Source organism: Delphinus delphis, chromosome 11 (assembly GCF_949987515.2).
Source record: "Delphinus delphis chromosome 11, mDelDel1.2, whole genome shotgun sequence".
Taxonomy (NCBI): Eukaryota; Metazoa; Chordata; class Mammalia; order Artiodactyla; family Delphinidae; genus Delphinus; species Delphinus delphis.
Genome location: NC_082693.1, coordinates 15,606,386 through 15,625,082, shown reverse-complemented (window position 1 = coordinate 15,625,082; position 18,697 = coordinate 15,606,386). Strand labels below are relative to the sequence as shown.

At 41.1% G+C, this 18,697-nt stretch overlaps 1 protein-coding gene across 12 annotated transcripts in view; it reads right to left on the bottom strand.

Annotated features, from left to right (window-relative positions):
- PLEKHA5 (pleckstrin homology domain containing A5) overlaps positions 1 to 18,697 on the bottom strand; it is a 240,960-nt gene that overhangs the window by 184,592 nt on the left and 37,671 nt on the right. The window contains exon 4 of one of the 12 annotated variants that reach the window (XM_060024374.1): positions 12,300 to 16,913. The exons of the other annotated variants lie outside the window; for them this stretch is intronic. Within the exon in view, the coding sequence (XP_059880357.1) occupies positions 16,781 to 16,913 (133 nt within the window). The 3' untranslated portion in view covers positions 12,300 to 16,780. Of the gene's footprint in view, positions 1 to 12,299; positions 16,914 to 18,697 lie in introns of those variants that run through there. 12 annotated transcript variants of the gene reach the window in all.

Sequence of the window (18,697 nt, the reverse complement as noted above, 5' to 3'; positions counted from 1 at the left end):
ACGTGTGCAGGTGTGTGTACGGGGGAAGAGGAATACGTGGGAAGATACAGAATTTTAAGTAAATTTAACATTCAAACAAAGGCAAAGATATTGGTACCAAGTTTTTATTTCTCCTACCCAAAAGAAATTGCTAGATAGCTATTAGTTTGTAAATCACAGCAATAAACTGCGTCCACTTCAGAGTCTTGTGGTTTCCACAAATGTACTTGCCACAGTTGATTTGTTTCATCTATGGTGTAAATAAGGTATAACTCACTGTGGCTGTACAAACTCTGACGTTTACTTTGTATTATGATAGCCTATTTACACATAAAGCAGAAAAAAATTTTTTCCACTGATGGAATCCAAATACATGATTTCAGTGAAAAGTAAATCTCAAAAACCATTAAGTCAGCCAAGGAGAATACTTCAAAACAAATGAAGCAAAATGGTAGCCAGGAGTTGGTTCCTTCTGTTTATCTGCGACAGCTTATATCCTGAAGCCAATCTGAAGGCTGTCTCTATTCAAAACACAAGGCTTTAATGGATTGAACTCTATGGTTCAAAAGTAATCAAGATCTCCTTCAGGGGCTGGGTGCTGGGGGAGACAACATATAGAAGCTTAAAGAACTCAAGAACTACCAAGGATGCCTTACAGAAGGATGACGCCTAGGAAGATCTCCAGCATCCAATGACAAGTGGAAGAGGGCCATCTCAAGGGTTGTCATTTTCCCCAGCAGTATTTAGCTTCCCTGCATAGGGAAGCTGATCTAGGGTTAAGAGTTTTTCTCGGTGTTTATAGCAAAATAGAAAAGAACACGAGGAAATCAGATGAGATTCACGGAGTTGAGAAGATCAAAGGAATATGTCATAGACCATTAGTTGGGAAGGCTCACCACCCCACAGTTCTCCTGACACTTAACAAGAGCCCTAAAGGCCACGTCTACACTGTTAAAGTTGAAGCATTAAAAAATGCTTTTTTGGTTCAAAAACAGCCCAATAACAGCAAATTATTATGATTCAATCTATTGATACCACATATGGCTCTGTCTCCCATCCACAAAGCAAATCTGATTCTCTCTCTTGGGAATTTGAGGCTTGAGTGAAGAGATGGTCAGAGCTGAGTCACCTTACTGAAAGCGCTCCAGCGGCTTCAGAAACTCCTACTGCTAGGGCCCTTGATCCCTGCCCCGCACAAAATCTGCCTGTGCAACAATTCATTCAAGACGGCAAGCTCCCCAAGAATCCTTTCAATGACCCATTTTAACAAATAAGTTCTTTTGATGAGGTTAGACTTGAGTTTCTGTCCTGGCAGCACAAGGAACCTTAACAAATACTAACTGTGAGCCTGGGAGGCTGGACAGGTGGTTCCAGCTGACGCTTGAGTCACCAGTCCAGGAACCAAATTTTGCTTCTCTTTCTGTTGCTCACAGAAGCTGGGCGTGACTGCTGAGTAAGCAAAATACAGCAAGCAAGCAAGGTTTTCCTCTTTCTTCTTCCAGAGACCTTACAGTTGTTGCACATATACAGACTTGCTCAAAGCATGTTATGTAAACCGAAGGAGAGGATTACGTTAATATAATGTCTAGAGAGGCTCAGGAACTTCGGTTATTTTTAATAGTAACTTGAATACTCACACACGTTAAGGAAATTAAAGTAATATAAAGTGCTCATTAAAAACACAGTCCCTCATGAAAGCAATCTAAGTGTCCATCGACAGATGAATGGATACAGAAGATATGGCACATATATACAATGGAATATTACTCAGCCATAAAAAGAAATGAAATTGAGTTATCTGTAGTGGGGTGGATGGACCTAGAGTCTGTCATACAGAGTGAAGTAAGTCAGAAAGAGAAAAACAAATACCGTACGCTAACACATATATATGGAATCTAAAAAAAAAAAAAGTCATGAAGAACCTAGGAGTAAGACAGGAATAAAGACACAGACCTACTAGAGAATGGACTTGAGGATATGGGGAGGGGGAAGGGTAAGCTGGGATGAAGTGAGAGAACGGCATGGACATATATACACTACCAAACGTAAAACAGATAGCTAGTGGGAAGCAGCCACATAGCACAGGGAGATCAGCTCAGTGCTTTGTGACTACCTAGAGGGGTGGGATAAGGGAGGGTGGGAGGGAGACACAAGAGGGAGGAGATATGGGAATGTATGTATATGTATAGCTGATTCACTTCGTTGTACAGCAGAAACTAACACACCATTGTAAAGTAATTATACTCCAATAAAAATGGTAAAAAAAAGAACAAAGTTGAAAAACAAACAAACAAAAAAAACCCCACAGTCGCTAAAGTTATCATGATCCCAGTTTCCACTAAAAAGAATCTATTTTAACTTCACTCAGCACACAGCCTCGCAGGTATACCCGCCTTCCCCATGACTCGGTGTGAGATGGCATGAAGAGCACAGGAAATGGCAGCAAGTAGAGCCTCATGTAATTAGATGATAAACCTATAACTGGGGACCAACTCGGAGTATGGAGAAGATTTCCTAAATCTAAGAGCATACCATACCCTCCGAGCCAACGAAAGGGACTTCACCTTCTCCACGATACAGTGTTTAATGCTTAGTGATGCTAACTTATGTTTGAGGCAATGTGGCTCTCTCTGCTTCAAACGGCCCAGAGAACTGAAAACTTTCTCCCGTACTCCATCCTAGTCATTAATTAGAAGGATAATTTAAAATACTTCATAATAGTTTTATATGTGTTCATACAATCCTATACATTTTAAAAAGTTAATTCTACTGCGACTAGTAACCAACTACTTGGCAAAAACAGATTAGACTCTATGCAAAACCGTTTCCAGGTGGACTAGAAATGTAAATATGAAGAATAAAAACACAAACATATAGAAGGAAACAGCTACTTTTAAAAGCCAAGAATAAATCCAAGCATGACGCCAAAAACAGAAATCAAAAAAGGAAAAGACTGATAGATTTCACTACAACAGAACAAAAACTTCTCTGGCAATAAAGAAATGACAATCAAAATACAAATGAAAAACATATTAAAAATCAAAAGAAAATGACTAATTTATCAAACAAAAATGGATACCAAAGACAATCAATTTGGAGACCAATACAGGAATGTGTATCGGAACCTTAAAAATGGGCTTACCTTTTGACCCATCAAATTCTACTTCTAATAACTTAGTCTTTGAAAACACTTTTCTTATCAAGGATTCGCTTTAGCATTGTTAATGCCTGGCAAAAATAAATCAAACAAAAACTGCCAATACGAGCATGTTAAATTATAATCATCCCATTCTTTCAATGAAATAATCTACTACCATTAAAAAACAGAGTGAGATATATCTCTATGCATTGACATGAAAAGATAGTCACAATGTACTACTAGTAAGTGGGGGGCGGGGCGGGAAACAGATCAAAAAACAATAAAAATGGGGCTTCCCTGGTGGCGCAGTGGTTGAGAGTCCGCCTGCCGATGCAGGGAACATGGGTTCGTGCCCCGGTCCAGGAGGATCCCACATGCAGCAGAGCGGCTGGGCCCGTGAGCCATGGCCGCTGAGCCTGCGCGTCCGGAGCCTGTGCTCCGCAACGGGAGAGGCCACAACAGTGAGAGGCCCGCGTACCACAAAAAAACCCACAAAAAAACAAAAAAACAATAAAAATGATGTGCACGGCCAAGACTGTGGCCTATTCAAGTACGTTCTTCCTGGGCACACAGTAGACTACATTTCCGCCCCCATCCTTCCTCCTGACACACTCAGTTTGCTGTGCCTTGTGAGTACGTTCTCTGCAACACACCATGAGCCGAGCTGTAACCTTGGAGCTACATGCTAGAGGTGGCAGAGACACCAAGTTCCTGAAACACCGCGAGGAGTGGAAACAGCCCCACCCTACCCCCAGCTGGAGCATCTACCCTGGGCTGCTGTGTGGGAGAAAAATAAACTGCTGTGTCTGTGCCATGACATTTCAGGCCTACATGGCTTCGTCTACCCTGACTAGTAGAGCAGAATACCAGCAGTTTCATTTTTTAAGGAAATCTATATGTGCACGTAACTATTTAAAAAGATCTAGAAAGATATGCATAAAAACGTATCTTTATGACATTTAACCCTATGGTTGCATGCAGTTTTAAACTCTTTTCTTCTCATTGCTGTACAGCACTTCATTGTGTGAATACACCTCAGTTTATTTACCTACGACTGACGGGCATTTGAGTAGTTTCCAGTGTTTTTCTGCTGTTATTATACGTGTCTTTCAGTGAACATATATTCATGTTTCTGTTGTGTACTTACATAAGAGAGGAATTACTGGGTCACAGGATATGCATATGTTCAGCTTTAGTAAATATGATCAAACTAAATACTGCCAAGTGATGGCGCCAACTTGCACTCCCACCGGCAGCACAGGAGAGTCCTAGCTGCTCCAACATCCTTGTCAACACTTCTTATTCATTGTCTCCCTTCTGGTGGGTAAGTACCATATGCTTTTAATTATTCTCAACATAAAATAATTTATTATCTAAAATTAAAGGAAGTTTAATTACAGTACACCTCTACAATGACATGTGATTTCAAAGCTATATATAAATGTGTTCTCAATGATGTAAAATAATGTTCAGAAAACAGTATAAGAAAATCGGCCGCCACTCTGTAAAGTGAATTAGTTGTAGACACTTGCAACCTGACCTTCTTTGACTTACAGAAAACTATTCTCCCCATGCTTGTAATTCACGTGGAAATATCACGTGGGCTCTGACATCAGAGTGCCTGGGCTGGAGTCCTGCATCCACGACACACTGTGCAGTGTGACCTCGGGCTCTAAGCTCACTAACTGGCCACTTCTGACCTTTCACCACTTAAAGGAAAGGTTAAGAGCTTGGTTCCTACAAGTAAGCTGCCTGAGTTCAAACCCTGCTCTGCAATTTCATAAATCTCTCTGGGCCTCATCCTCATCTATAAGCAGAGGGAATCAAAGGTCGAACATCACATGAGACTGTATAAGAAATGAATGGATGTTTATATGCCCAGCACCCAGGACGCTGTCTGACATACTGCACATTTGCAACTATCACTGCTGCTGCTGCTGCTGCTGCTAGCACCACCGTCACCACCGCCAGTCACATATCTAATAGACAAATAAATAAGAAGCCAATGAAATCATCAGAAGGCAAGATAGCACCTGGACCTCAATACACCTGAGCTTGTTCTCTTAAGACTGACAGTTAATCATCTGCGATCACGTGGCCAGACAGTGAGGGGTCTCAAGTAACCTTCCCCTTTACCTACTTCCAAGTAGATTCAAAGTCCTTTGCAAGTCAGGTGGAAAGACAAGCTTCCACCAGGGAAATCCCAACACAAGGCACAAAGATAGTGAAACATGGGCACCATGTTGTATCTGAAAATTCGTTACAATGACATTTGCAATAGCCTCCTAACTCATTTTTCTACATCTATTCTGGCCTCTCTAACCTCGTCTCACTGGATGAGGTTTTCAAAACAGAAATGTGATGCTGGCACTCTTCTGCTCTGAGGACAAACACAAAAATCCTTAACATGGCCTTCTTGATCCTGTTTGGTAATGATTCCGTGCCTACTTCTCCTGCCTCAGCTTGCCCCAGACTTCTCCGTCTACAAAAACCCACCACACTTCCTCCCTCCAGAGGGCTTTTGGGCAAACGTTTCCCTGTGCCTACAATGAGCCGCCTTTCTGTCTTTGCCTGGATAATTCCCATTTATCCTGTGGATCTCTGTCTGATTCAGTCAGCTCCCTGCAGACTAGGTCTTAGAACACTGTGAGCCCCTCCTTCATCAAGCTTATCACACTTGCAATTTGACCTTGATTTGTGTGACAGCTGGTGTACTGACTGCCTCCCCCCCACCAAAACAAAGGCTCCATGAGGACATCTGTGCTCACCACAGTAACCCTGGTGAAGAACACACAACCTAGGGCAAAGGAGAGGCTGAATTCACATCTTCTGGTCAATCAGGTGAATAAAGAAAATGGAAGAAATGAAAGACCGTGGCATGAAAGTATCTCGGGTCAAACCTACAGGGAAATGACAGGATTTCAAAACCTGAAGCTGTCAGCATAGCTAAGGACTATAAAAACATTATCTCTGCAAGAGCGAATCTGCCCACAGCCATGTTTCCAAAGTGGAAAAAAAAAGAAGCCTCAGAAGACCTGCAGAGTCTCACGTAAGCGTGATGCCAACACCAAAATCAAGAATTCTTTCTGCGGTTTCCTAAATCAAATAAGCGACTGCACCTACTGCCACTTTTATCCGTCTTCTGCGCAAGGAAGCTATATTCAGTTCACCCCTTTTGAATGCCACATTTTAGCTCTCCTTGGTTCCCAGAAGAATCTGAGATCAGATTACGGCTCCAAGGTTACCCTGGAGAGGCTGCTTTCATCACTGGTCTATGGACAAAGCCTGGACTGCAAAAAGGGAAACCATCCTGAACAGATACAACAACTGGGTAAGTATGGGGTAAGGTAAGGTGGGGCCTGGGTGTGTGAACAGTTATCATCCTGTTTATGAAAACAGAGAGTAGGGATTATCTGTCTGGATGAATATGTGCAACAACTTCCTTCACTTTTTATTTTCTCGTAGTGGAAAGAGAATGTATAGAAGTCTTTTGTTTGTTTTTAGTTGCAGCATGCAAACTCTTAGTCGCGGCACACATGCGGAATCTAGTTCCCCAACCAGGGATCGAACCCTCACCCCCTCCACTGGGAGCGTGGAGTCTTACCCACTGGACCACCAGGGAAGGCCCTATGTATAGAAGTTTTAAAGCTGGCTTATTTGATAAATTTGCTAACTCAATTTAAACAAAATATAAGGTGGACTGCACAGTAACAGACACAAGGGTCACAAAGAGTGACAAATCACAGGTCAAATGGTCTACATAATTAGGAAAAACTAAATTGACGTTGCCACGATCACTACTACCTTCAAAAGGAAGAAAGGGAGAAAAGGTGAAATACACAGGGCTCTAATTTTAAAGTTGTTTATCATTACATATAATAGCTACCAACACAGAAACCAGACACTTAACTGGTAAACTGCATGATCTGGAACTTCTCCTGGACAGCTGACAGTCTTTGAGTAGGTGCCAGGGACGCAAGTTCCTGGCTCACAGTCACTAGTCAGCTGAGGTACAAAAGGACAAATTTGGGATGTGGCAGACCATTTAGGGGTGATAATCAACAGCGTGCGAAAGCTGAGTACAGACACAAAGATCCCGCCCAGGAGAAGATAGCCAGACACTCAAATGAAAAACAGAGGCAAAAGCAGACGTAATTAGGTAACACTGGTATCTTTGGCCATTTAGGTATAAAACGTCAGGAACAGGACATTTAGTACCATGATGTATTTGCATGGCTGCAGTTTCAACGAGGTCAATATTACCTGGAATAAGCTAGATAATATTAAATCAAGTATTAAATTTAGATTAAATTTTCTTCAACCCTGTCCTAACCTGGGACTTCTTTTATGTTTTGGCATTAGAAAAGAACTGTTACTGTTTTTTCTTAAAGCCCACACACAATTTATAGAAAAAAAAAAAGTGCACTAGGAGAGGCTGTATAGTGTCACATTAAGAGCAAGCACTTTGGGACCAGATATCACCTGTGTGACCTTGGGAAGTCACTCATCTCCTTTTGCCCCAGTTTCCTTCTGTAACATGTCGAAAATAATAGTATCTACTTCCTAGTTACAAGGATTAACTGTATTAATATTTATAAAAGTACAAAGACCTGGAACACAGCAAGCTTTATATAAGTATCTGTTGAAAACACACTCTTAACATTCTTTGATTCCTTTAGTTAAGTCAATTTCTAAAATTCCATGTCATAAAACACATGAAAGAGTTTAAGTATATATATATATATATATATATATATATATATTTTTTTTTTTTTTTTTTTTTTTTTTTTTTTTTTTTTGCGGTACACGGGCCTCTGACTGCCATGGCCTCTCCCGTTGCGGAGCACAGGCTCCGGACGCGCAGGCTCAGCGGCCATGGCTCACGGGCCCAGTCGCTCCGCGGCATGTGGGATCCTCCCAGACCGGGGCACGAACCCGCGCCCCCTGCATCGGCAGGCGGACTCTCAGCTGCGCCACCAGGGAAGCCCTAAGTATATATTTTAAGAGATCTAATTGCTCATACCTTCTACTCATGCTATAAATACCTTCTGCTCATGCAACAAATTCTATTAAAACAAAAGTGCCCATCTTTTACTTTTATTCAACTTACATAAAGGAATGGCCAGAAAAAAACAGCCATCATTTACTGAGTACTTACTTTGTACTGTTCATACTTTACATCACTTGGCCCTTACAACAATCCTATAAATTAGATGTTATTAACCCCATTTCATAGATGAGGAAACTGAGATGCAGAGGTTAAATGACTTGCCCAAGGACACAGCCAATAAGGTTAAAACACAGCTAATAAGGTTAAAGCTGGAATTCAAATCTGGGTTTTTCTGATTCCAAAGTCTATCTTCTTAATCACAAAATACCTTGCTTCTAAAAATAGTTTTGTCATCTACTAGGTACAATGGTCTTTAAATACGTAGCTTAAACGCAGGTAGACCTAAAAAAAAAAAATCAGATCTTAATAAAAACTAGGTTTTTAAATAGTAAATGGGTAAATAAAAGTAAAGTAAATAAGTAAATAGTAAATAGTAAATAAAAACTAGGTTTTTAAATAGTAAATGGGTATTCCAGAGCACTTGGTAATAAACATAGTAGTTTCTCATAATTACTTCTAAAATCAAACTGACCAACTGAAAAATCGTTGTACTAACAAGTATCACAACAGTTAGCTGAAAATGCTGGGCACCATAATTTCAGAATATTATTTATTTCTGAAAAGAGTGAAAGGGAATTCTTTTTTTTTTTTTTAAGGAGTGAGATGCTGAGGCTTGGGATGTGGACATCTGTGTCCATCCACTAATGATTCTGAATTCCCAGATGGCCTGGAACTCTCTGGCCCCACTTCTCCCCAAGAAAGGCTAGTGCTGACCCCTTGCTTGAAGATGATGCAGAAGCCCCTGCCTTGCAAGGCAGCAGGATAAGCAGGGGCCCCGACTGGTTTCCTCCTAAGAGCTGAATAAGAGGGGTCCTTTGGTCCAGGATAAATATTAATATAGCTGATGTCAATACAAAGCAAAGAGCTGGAGTTAAAATGCCTAATTTCTAAATCATATTTTTAAGTTCAAATGAGTCACTCATGAAAGTAAAATGTGAAAATAGGTATAATGGGAACACTAAATGCAAATGCCAATATTCCACTCCTTTTTTTAAATTTTTATTTTTTGCGGTACGCGGGCCTCTCACTGTTGCGGCCTCTCCCGTCGCGGAGCACAGGCTCCGGACGCGCAGGCTCAGCGGCCATGGCTCACGGGCCCAGCCGCTCCACAGCATGTGGGATCCTCCCGGACCGGGGCACGAACCCGTGTCCCCTGCATCGGCAGGCGTACTCTCAACCACTGCGCCACCAGGGAAGCCCTCCATTCCTTTTTTACAGGAAGTAAGGGAGCGGTGGGAGGAGCAACACAAAAGCCAGCGAGCCTGGCGTCCAGGCACACAGCTACCTCTGGTATTTCAGTGAAGAACGGGCAGCTACCTTCGGATTTACATCACAACACCCTGTTCACTACTTGTTCCAGATGAAATAAAGAGTTTCTTAGTGAAATCCAATTTCCTAGTCTGTAAACCTGTCTACACATGCATATCCCCTTAGGAATGGGATCTCTTCCCAATGTTGTATTCCCTAAGGGTCCAATCATGGTGCCTCCAGAGTTAACCTTCAATAAATCTTTGCTACTGAAAAGTTACTAAATCTTCCACACTTCTATATATTTTACAACTTGAAAGGGCAGGTAAATAATGGCACCTGGGACAATACTAATTACTTTCCCTTTTGGGAACCCTCTTTATAACTGCTCACAGTGTAACTAGGATGTCGCCACACCTGCTAATGTGGTCTGTGTGTTTTAAATAGTCTGACCAAAACATACAGAAGTTCGAGAGAATACAAGACATTATAAATCACTGAGCGTAGGAAGTTCCCCAGAGCAGATGCTGCAGAGAACCTGCCCTGTCTTGGTTACAGCACAAGCTGAACAGGTATTACAGGTTTCTACTTTGAGCTCTTTTCTATACTCTATGCTTCAGACCTTATCTCTGAATGTCAAAGATTCCATCACTGCCTATGTAAAACTGATTAAGGATGTGAGCGAACTAAACACTATCCCAAAATCTGTAAAAATGATGTCTAAGATGCTAACATAAAAGGTTCCTATTCAGAAATAAGATGCTTTTGATTGAAGCTTTACTATATGATTGAAAGGAAACAAGGGTTAAACAACAAAGAAGTGAGGTACTCACATCCTAGGTTTCTAAATAAAACAACAAACGTGTGCCAAGCATCAGGGATGGACCAGGTATAAGGATGCATGCATGTAAGCCTGACTTAATGGTATAAGAGTTCATACTCCGTACAAAGCCACTTACAGAATACTAAATAAGAAAACCAAACTTCACATGATACTTCCTAGAAGACCGGTAATCTGTCCACCTGTGGGAACATCATTCTCACCCTACCAGGAGAAAATTTTTCAGCAGCTCCAAAACCATAACCTTTAAGGTATTTTGCACATTCTGAGTGGATGCCTGTGTCCCCCAAACCAGAGTCTTCATGGAGGAAAGAGCAAGGTTGTTTTCGTTTTTTGTTTTTACCTCCTGGCAGGAGGTTCTTTAATTGGCTGTTTTTGAGGAGAAAAGCTTCACCTGGGCCTCCCCATCGCTCGCATTACCTCCTGAACCATCCCCCCTCCCCAACTGGTGCGTAGAAATATTCTCCTCCACGAAACCAGTCCCTGGTGCCAAAAAGGTTGGGGGCCGCTGATATAAAGCAACATTCGAGACTTCGGGGTTGCAACGGGATCAACAACAGAAGGGGAAGAAGAGTTTCTCTTGGAAGAAAAGAATAAAGGTCACTCCTTTTAAAACAGACAGAATGGAAGCAAAGATGGGATAAAACTGTATCTTGGTTTGGGTGGTGAAAGAAAACAAAATTCTTATCAGGCAGCCTTACTCTTCTCTGGAGAGAGAAGGGACAGGGGTTGTTGGATAACCTCTGAAGAGGTATTAGAAACCATTTAAAGGGTCACTGAGTATTACTGAGGACCAAAGTGAGACTCAGAAATTAGAAATTTGTAACGACCCCAAATGCCAGAGTTATTTTTCCCAAAGAGCGGATAAGAAGATCTGGGTGAGTACCCACACTGAAAAACTTAGAATGGAAAACATGAACAAGAAGTCAGCCACAGTTTTCCAGAGGACACTGGAACTCACCAGCAACAGACAGCAGACGTAACATTTGGGGGCATAAACACCTCCACCCCAGACAGGATGGCGGAAAGACAAACACAGGTGGGTTCAAACTCTTGTTCCTAGTTAACTAGCTATGATGTTGGTCAAGCTAACTTACCTCTGATTTCATTTGTATCGTATTTTGCATTGTGCTTTGTCAATCATTTCACGTCTTTTGTTTGTTTTTGTTTGTTTCCCTTGTTAAGGGAAAGGTCTTGTGACTTTTCTTTTGCCTTTATTTTATTTCTTTATTCTTTATATAGCAGGTTCTTATTAGTCATCAATTTTATACACATCAGTATATACATGTCAATCCCAATCGCCCAATTTAGCACACCACCATCCCCACCTCACCGCGGTTTTCCCCCCTTGGTGTCCATACGTTTGTTCTCTACATCTGTGTCTCAACTTCTGCTCTGCAAACCGGTTCATCTGTACCATTTTTCTAGGTTCCACATACATGCATTAATATACATTTGTTTTTCTATTTCTGACTTACTTCACTCTGTATGACAGTCTATAGATCATCCACGTCTCTACAAATGACCCAATTTCGTTCCTTTGTATGGCTGAGTAATATTCCGTTGTACATATGTACCACATCTTCTTTCTCCTTTCGTCTGTCGATGGGCATTTAGGTTGCTTCCATGACCTGGCTATTGTAAACAGTGCTGCAATGAACAGTGGGGTGCATGTGTCTTTTTTTTTTAACATCTTTATTGGAGTATAACTGCTTAACAATGGTGTGTTAGTTTCTGCTTTATAACAAAGTGATTCAGTTATACATATACATATGTTCCCATATCTCTTCCCTCTTGCATCTCCCTCCCTCCCACCCTCCCTATCCCACCCCTCTAGGTGGCCACAAACCACCTAGCTGACCTCCCTGTGCTATGCGGCTACTTCCCACTAGCTATCTATTTTACGTTTGGTAGTGTATATATGTCCATGCCACTCTCTCACTTTGTCACAGCTTACCCTTCCCCCTCCCCATATCCTCAAGTCCATGCTTTTTTTTTTTCTTAGATTCCATATATATGTGTTAGCATACGGTATTTGTTTTTCTCTTTCTGACTTACTTCACTCTGTATGACAGACTCTAGGTCCATCCACCTCACTACAAATATCTCAATTTCATTTCTCTTTATGGCTGAGTAATATTCCATTGTATATACGTGCCACATCTTCTTTATCCATTCATCCGATGATGGACACTTAGGCTGCTTCCATGTCCTGGCTATTGTAAATAGAGCTGCAATGAACATTTTGGTACATGACTCTTTTTGAATTATGGTTTTCTCAGGGTATATGCCCAGTAGTGGGATTGCTGGGTCCTATGGTAGTTCTGTTTTTAGTTTTTTGAGGAACCTCCATACTGTTCTCCATAGTGGCTGTATCAATTTACATTCCCACCAACAGTGCAAGAGGGTTCCCTTTTCTCCGCACCCTCTCCAGCATTTGTTATTTGTAGACTTTTTAATGATGGCCATTCTGACTGATGTGAGGTGGTACCTCACTGTAGTTTTGATTTGCATTTCTCTAATAATTAGTGATGCTGAGCAGATTTTCATATGCCTCTTCGCCATCTGTATGTCTTCTCTGGAGAGATGTCTATTTAGGTCTTCTGCCCATTCTTCAATTGGGTTGTTTGCTTTTTTAATATTGAGCTGCATGAGCTGTTTATATATTTTAGAGATTAATCCTTTGTCCATTGATTCATTTGCAAATATTTTTTCCCATTCTGAGGGCTGTCTTTTCGTTTGGTTTATACTTTCCTTTGATGTGCAAAAGCTGTTAAGTTTCATTAGATCCCATTTGTTTATTTTTGTTTCCATTACTCTAGGAGGTGGGTCAAAAAAGATCTTGCTGTGATTTATGTCAAAGAGTGTTCTTCCTATGTTCTCCTCTAAGAGTTTTATAGTGTCTGGCCTTACATTTAGATCTTTAATCCATTTTGAGTTTATTTTTGTGTATGGTGTTAGGTAGTGTTCTAATTTCATTCTTTTACATGGAGCTGTCCAGTTTTCCCAGCACCACTTATTGAAGAGACTGTCTGCTCCATTGTATATCCTTGCCTCCTTTGTCATGGATTAGTTGACCATAGGTGCGTGGGTTTATCTCTGCGCTGTTTATCCTGTTCCATTGATCTGTATTTCTGTTTTCGTGCCAGTACCATATTGTCCTGATTACTGTAGCTTTGTAGTATAGTCTGAAGTCAGGGAGTCTGATTCCTCCAGCTCCATTTTCTTCTCTCAAGATTGCTTTGGCTATTCGAGGTCTTTTGTGTCTCCATGCAAGTTTTAAGATTTTTTGTTCTAGTTCAGTGAGAAATGCCACTGGTAATTTGATAGGGATTGCACTCTTTTGGAGATCGCTTTGGGTACTATAGCCATTTTCCAAATATCGTTTCTTCCAATCCAAGAACATGGTATATCTCTCCATCTTTGTGTCATCTTTGATTTCTTTCATCAGTTTCTTATAGTTTTCTGAGTACAGGTCTTTTACCTCCTTCGGTAGGTTTATTCCTAGGTATTTTATTCTTTTTGTTGCAATGGGGAATGGGATTGTTCCCTTAATTTCTCTTTCTGATGTTTTGTTGTTAGTGTATAGGAATGCAAGAGATTTCTGTGCATTAATTTTGTATCCTGCAACTTTACCAATTCATTGATTAGCTCTAGTAGTTTTCTGGTGACATCTTTAGGATTTTCTATGTATAGCAGTATCATGTCATCTGCAAACAGTGACAGTTTTACTTCTTTTCCAATTTGGATTCCTTTTATTTTCTTTTCTCCTCTGATTGCCGTGGCTAGGACTTCCATAACTATGTTGAATAATAGTGGAGAGAGTGGACATCCTTCTCTTGTTCCTGACCTTAGAGGAAATGCTTTCAGTTTTTCACCACTGAGAATGATGTTTGCTGTGGGTTTGTCATATATGGCCTTTATTATGTTGAGGTAGGTTTCCTCTATGCTCACTTTCTGGAGAGTTTTTGTCATAAATTGGTGTTGAATCTTGTCAAAAGCTTTTTCTGCATCTATTGAGATGATCATTTTTTTTTGTTTGCTTTTCTTTTTTCACACACACACACTGTATTTTATTTTTACAAGAGAGAAATAAACTGACACCAAGCATTGTAAGTGGATGAACACAACAAAAGCGATGATTGCAATTACCAAACACGAAACACACTCATACTATGTCATAATATTGACATTCAGTCCAGCAATCCTCCACTGTAACAGCTCCTTTATTTTGCAGTGAAAATTGATTTGTATATTTTTTGCCTCTGAGTCCCTGTGGGATTTTTTTAAATTATTATTCAAACAGAAACTCACAAAAATTATAATCATCCTCATCAGTTCACTGAGTCCCATGTAATTAATTTTTTTGTGTCTTGATCTTTTGTTAGCACTTTTATGAATTCATCAGTTTTCCATTAGAGTTCTGAAAATGCTTATTCATTCAGTTCCGCAGTATAGTCAGTTACCAGAAACCTATACTTGTCAGAGTCTTTTCCATGGATTCCTTAAAGATGAAACCCTTTTATAGCAACATTTTTGCAAAAGCATCAGAGTACACCCAGAACTGTCTGTAAATGACAAAAGACTTAAAAATGACCACAGTCATTTGATGAAAGTTCATAATAATGCAATTGACAAGGAAATTAAGTTATTTCTGAGATATATATTTTAAAGTAACAACTAGAATTATGACTTATAACATTATACCAGAATATATAAGATTTTTAGAAATTTCATGTAATGTCTGAAACATCTATATTAACATATTTCCATACAAATAACCCAAAGAAAGTTTATTAGTTGTTTTTTTGTTTGTTTGTTTTCTTATACTGTAAGTTCTTATTACTCATCAATTTTATACACATCAGTGTATACATGTCAATCCCAATCGCCCAATTTAGCACACCACCATCCTCACTTCACCGCAGTTTCCCCCCTTGGTGTCCATACGTTTGTTCTCTACATCTGTGTCTCAACTTCTGCTCTGCAAATCGGTTCATCTGTACCATTTTTCTAGGTCCCACATATATGCATTAATATATGATATTTGTTTTTCTCTTTCTGACTTACTTCACTCTGTATGACAGTCTCTAGATCCATCCACGTCTCAACAAATGACCCAATTTCGTTCCTTTTTACGGCTGAGTAATATTCCATTGTGTATATGTACCACATCTTCTTTATCCATTCGTCTGTCGATGGGCATTTAGGTTGCTTCCATGACCTGGCTACTGTAAATAGTGCTGCAATGAACATTGGGGTGCATGTCTTTTTGAATTATGGTTTTCTCTGGGTTTATGCCCAGTAGTGGGATTGCTGGATCTTGTTCCTTCATCTGGTATGTAGCCCCTCTGCCTTTTCATCTTGTCTATCTTTCTGTGAATGTGGTTTTTGTTCCACATGCTGCAGGATTGTAGTTCTTCTTGCTTCTGCTGTCTGCCCTCTGGTGGATGAAGCTATCTAGGAGGTTTGTGCAAGCTTCCTGATGGGAGGGACTGGTGGTGGGTAGAGCTGGGTGTTGGTCTGGTGGGCAGAGCTCAGTAAAACTTTAATCCACTTGTCTGCTGATGGTTGGGGCTGGGTTCCCTTCCTGTTGGTTGTTTGGCCTGAGGCAACCCAACACTGGAGCCTACCTGGGCTCTTCGGTGGAGCTAATGACAGACTCTGGGAGGGCTCACGCCAAGGAGTACTTCCCAGAACTTCTGCTGCCAGTGTCCTTGTCTCCACAGTGAGCCACAGCCACCCCCCACCTCTGCAGGAGACCCTCCAACACTAGCAGGTAGGGCTGGTTCAGTCTCATATGGGGTCACTGCTCGTGGGTCCCGATGAGCACACTACTTTGTGTGTGTCCTCCAAGAGTGGAGTCTCTGTTTCCCCCAGTCCTGTCGAAGTCCTGAAATCAAATCCCTCTAGCCTTCTAAAGTCTGATTCTCTAGGAATTCTTCCTCCCATTGCTAGACCCCCAGGTTGGGAAGCCTGACGTGGGGCTCAAAACCTTCACTCCAGTGGGTGGACTTCTGTGGTATAAGTGTTCTCCAGTTTGTGAGTCACCCACCCAGCAGTTATGAGATTTGATTTTATTGTGATTGCACCCCTCCTACCATCTCACCACAGCTTCTCCTTTGTCTTTGGATGTGGGTTATCTTTTTTGGTGAGTACCAGTGTCTTCCAGTCAATGATTGTTCAGCAGTTAGTTGTGATTCTGGTGCTCTCGCAAGAGGGAATCTCACGTTTTTTTATAAATTTATTTATTTTATTTATTTTTGTCTGCATTAGGTCTTTGTTGCTGCGCGTGGGCTTTCTCCAGTTGCAGTGAGCAGGGGATACTTTTCATTACGGTGTGTGGGCTTCCCATTGCGGTGGCTTCTCTTGTTGCAGAGCACGGGCTCTAGGTGCGTGGGCTTCAGTAGTGGCTCGCGGGCTCAGTAGTTGTGGCTCGCAGGCTGTAGAGTGCAGGCTCATTAGCTGTGGCACACAGACTTAGTTGCTCCGCGGCATGTGGGATCTTCCCAGACCACGGCTCGAATCCGTGTCCCCTGCATTGGCAGGCAGATTCTTAACCACTGCACCACCAGGGAAACCCCTCACATGTCTTTTTAAAAAGGCACATGTTAAATGCTACCCATAAATAAGAGAAAATATACAAAATCAGATAAATTATCTAAAAGTACCTAGATCGGTACCTGGCTTCGTCGGCACTCAGTAGATGTTTGTTGATATGCAAAACAGCTTCTGATGGAAGATTACAAATTCCTTAATAATTTATTACATATGACAATCGTTCCCTGCATTTTATATTTACAGGTATAACTTATTTCATTGGGAAGGGGCTACAAGGTGAAGATAGACTCCAATTTGCTCTTTTGCCTACATACAAATAGTACCCCAAGGTATCAGGGGAATACAGAGATCTGGGGATGGAATTCAGACAATCCATTAAGTTAGGCGAGAAAGAAATTATTCTTTGCCAGCACTGATCTCTAACTGAAATTTAACATTTCCTTTAATTATGAATATAGACAACAGGCCACACTTGTATTAGCGGCACCTCTGATTTTTATCAACAAGAAAATTCAGATATTTTATATCGTATTATATTCACTGCAGATATCCTGAAATATCATTTACACTCATTGCCACTCCAAAATTACCAGTTATTAGACTCACTTTTAGACTTTATTTAATGTGATATAGATATTACTGTATCACAAATATGTTTGAAAATTGTCCTACCTATATTTCAATATAATTGGCCTGCTCTGCAATCATACAGTTGTGCGCATGTGTGTAATACAGATTTTAAAAAGGTTAAGAACTTCTGCTTCAAAGGACGGTTAAGACCCTGCAGACTTTGCTCTATTCCAAGAGGTTCCCCCCCGCTTTCTCTCCTCTTTCCCCGTCTGTCCTCCTCACGCCCCTCTTCCATCCTGCCTGGCTTCAAATGCAAGGAACTTGGGAAGAGAAAGAGGGCAAAGAGGAAAACCTATGGCCAATTCTGCATCCCTTTTCTCCTCTCCCCTCAAATATGATTATTATTTATATTCACAGCCTATAAATACATTTCCTCTCCTAAACTCTGAAGCGTCTTTTGTGACTCTTTGCTCCTTAAACCCTAACACCAATATCAGTGATAAAATGTCTAGGGTAGTCAGCGTGTCACTCTCAATTGGACAAATCATAGCTTTTTAATGCCCAAAGACCCATAACCTGTGTGGCTACACAACTGACAGAAGGGGGTCTATCAAACAACAAGGAGACAGTCGGATAGGGAGAGGTGGGCAGTGGAGGGAATGGGCTGGGAAGGGAGGTGGGCTGCAGAAAGAGTTTTGATTTCTCATCTTCCTAGTGTTGGAAGGAAAGAAGGAATGAATAAAGGGAAACACATACACACACACTCATACCTGGAGAAACCACCACATGGGCTATGAAACTGCTCCAGGAAAGGAAGAAGAAAGAGTAAGACTGTGTCCCCATTGGAAGTGGGCCAGGAAGAAAAGAAGCACTGGGTGAATAGAGAACAGTGAAGATAGAGGACCTGCTGGTTAGTTCTTGATACTAACTTGGTTAGTTCTCAAGCACCTAGTTCAGACTAAGAAGCGTCCAAATGGGAAGCCCAGGTTTGTTCATATTCACGTGGTTCTTCTCCCCAGCTTCCATGTACCCAGAACAAAACTCCACTGGAGACCCTATAAGAAGCCCAGGAGCCATCTGCCAAAGCTTAGAGCTAGAGAAAGAGGTTTCCATCACACTTGATTAAGAAGGGAGGGGGAAGGCAAAGGAGAATCCTTACAATGTTACAGTAGAGGGATGTATCTGCCCC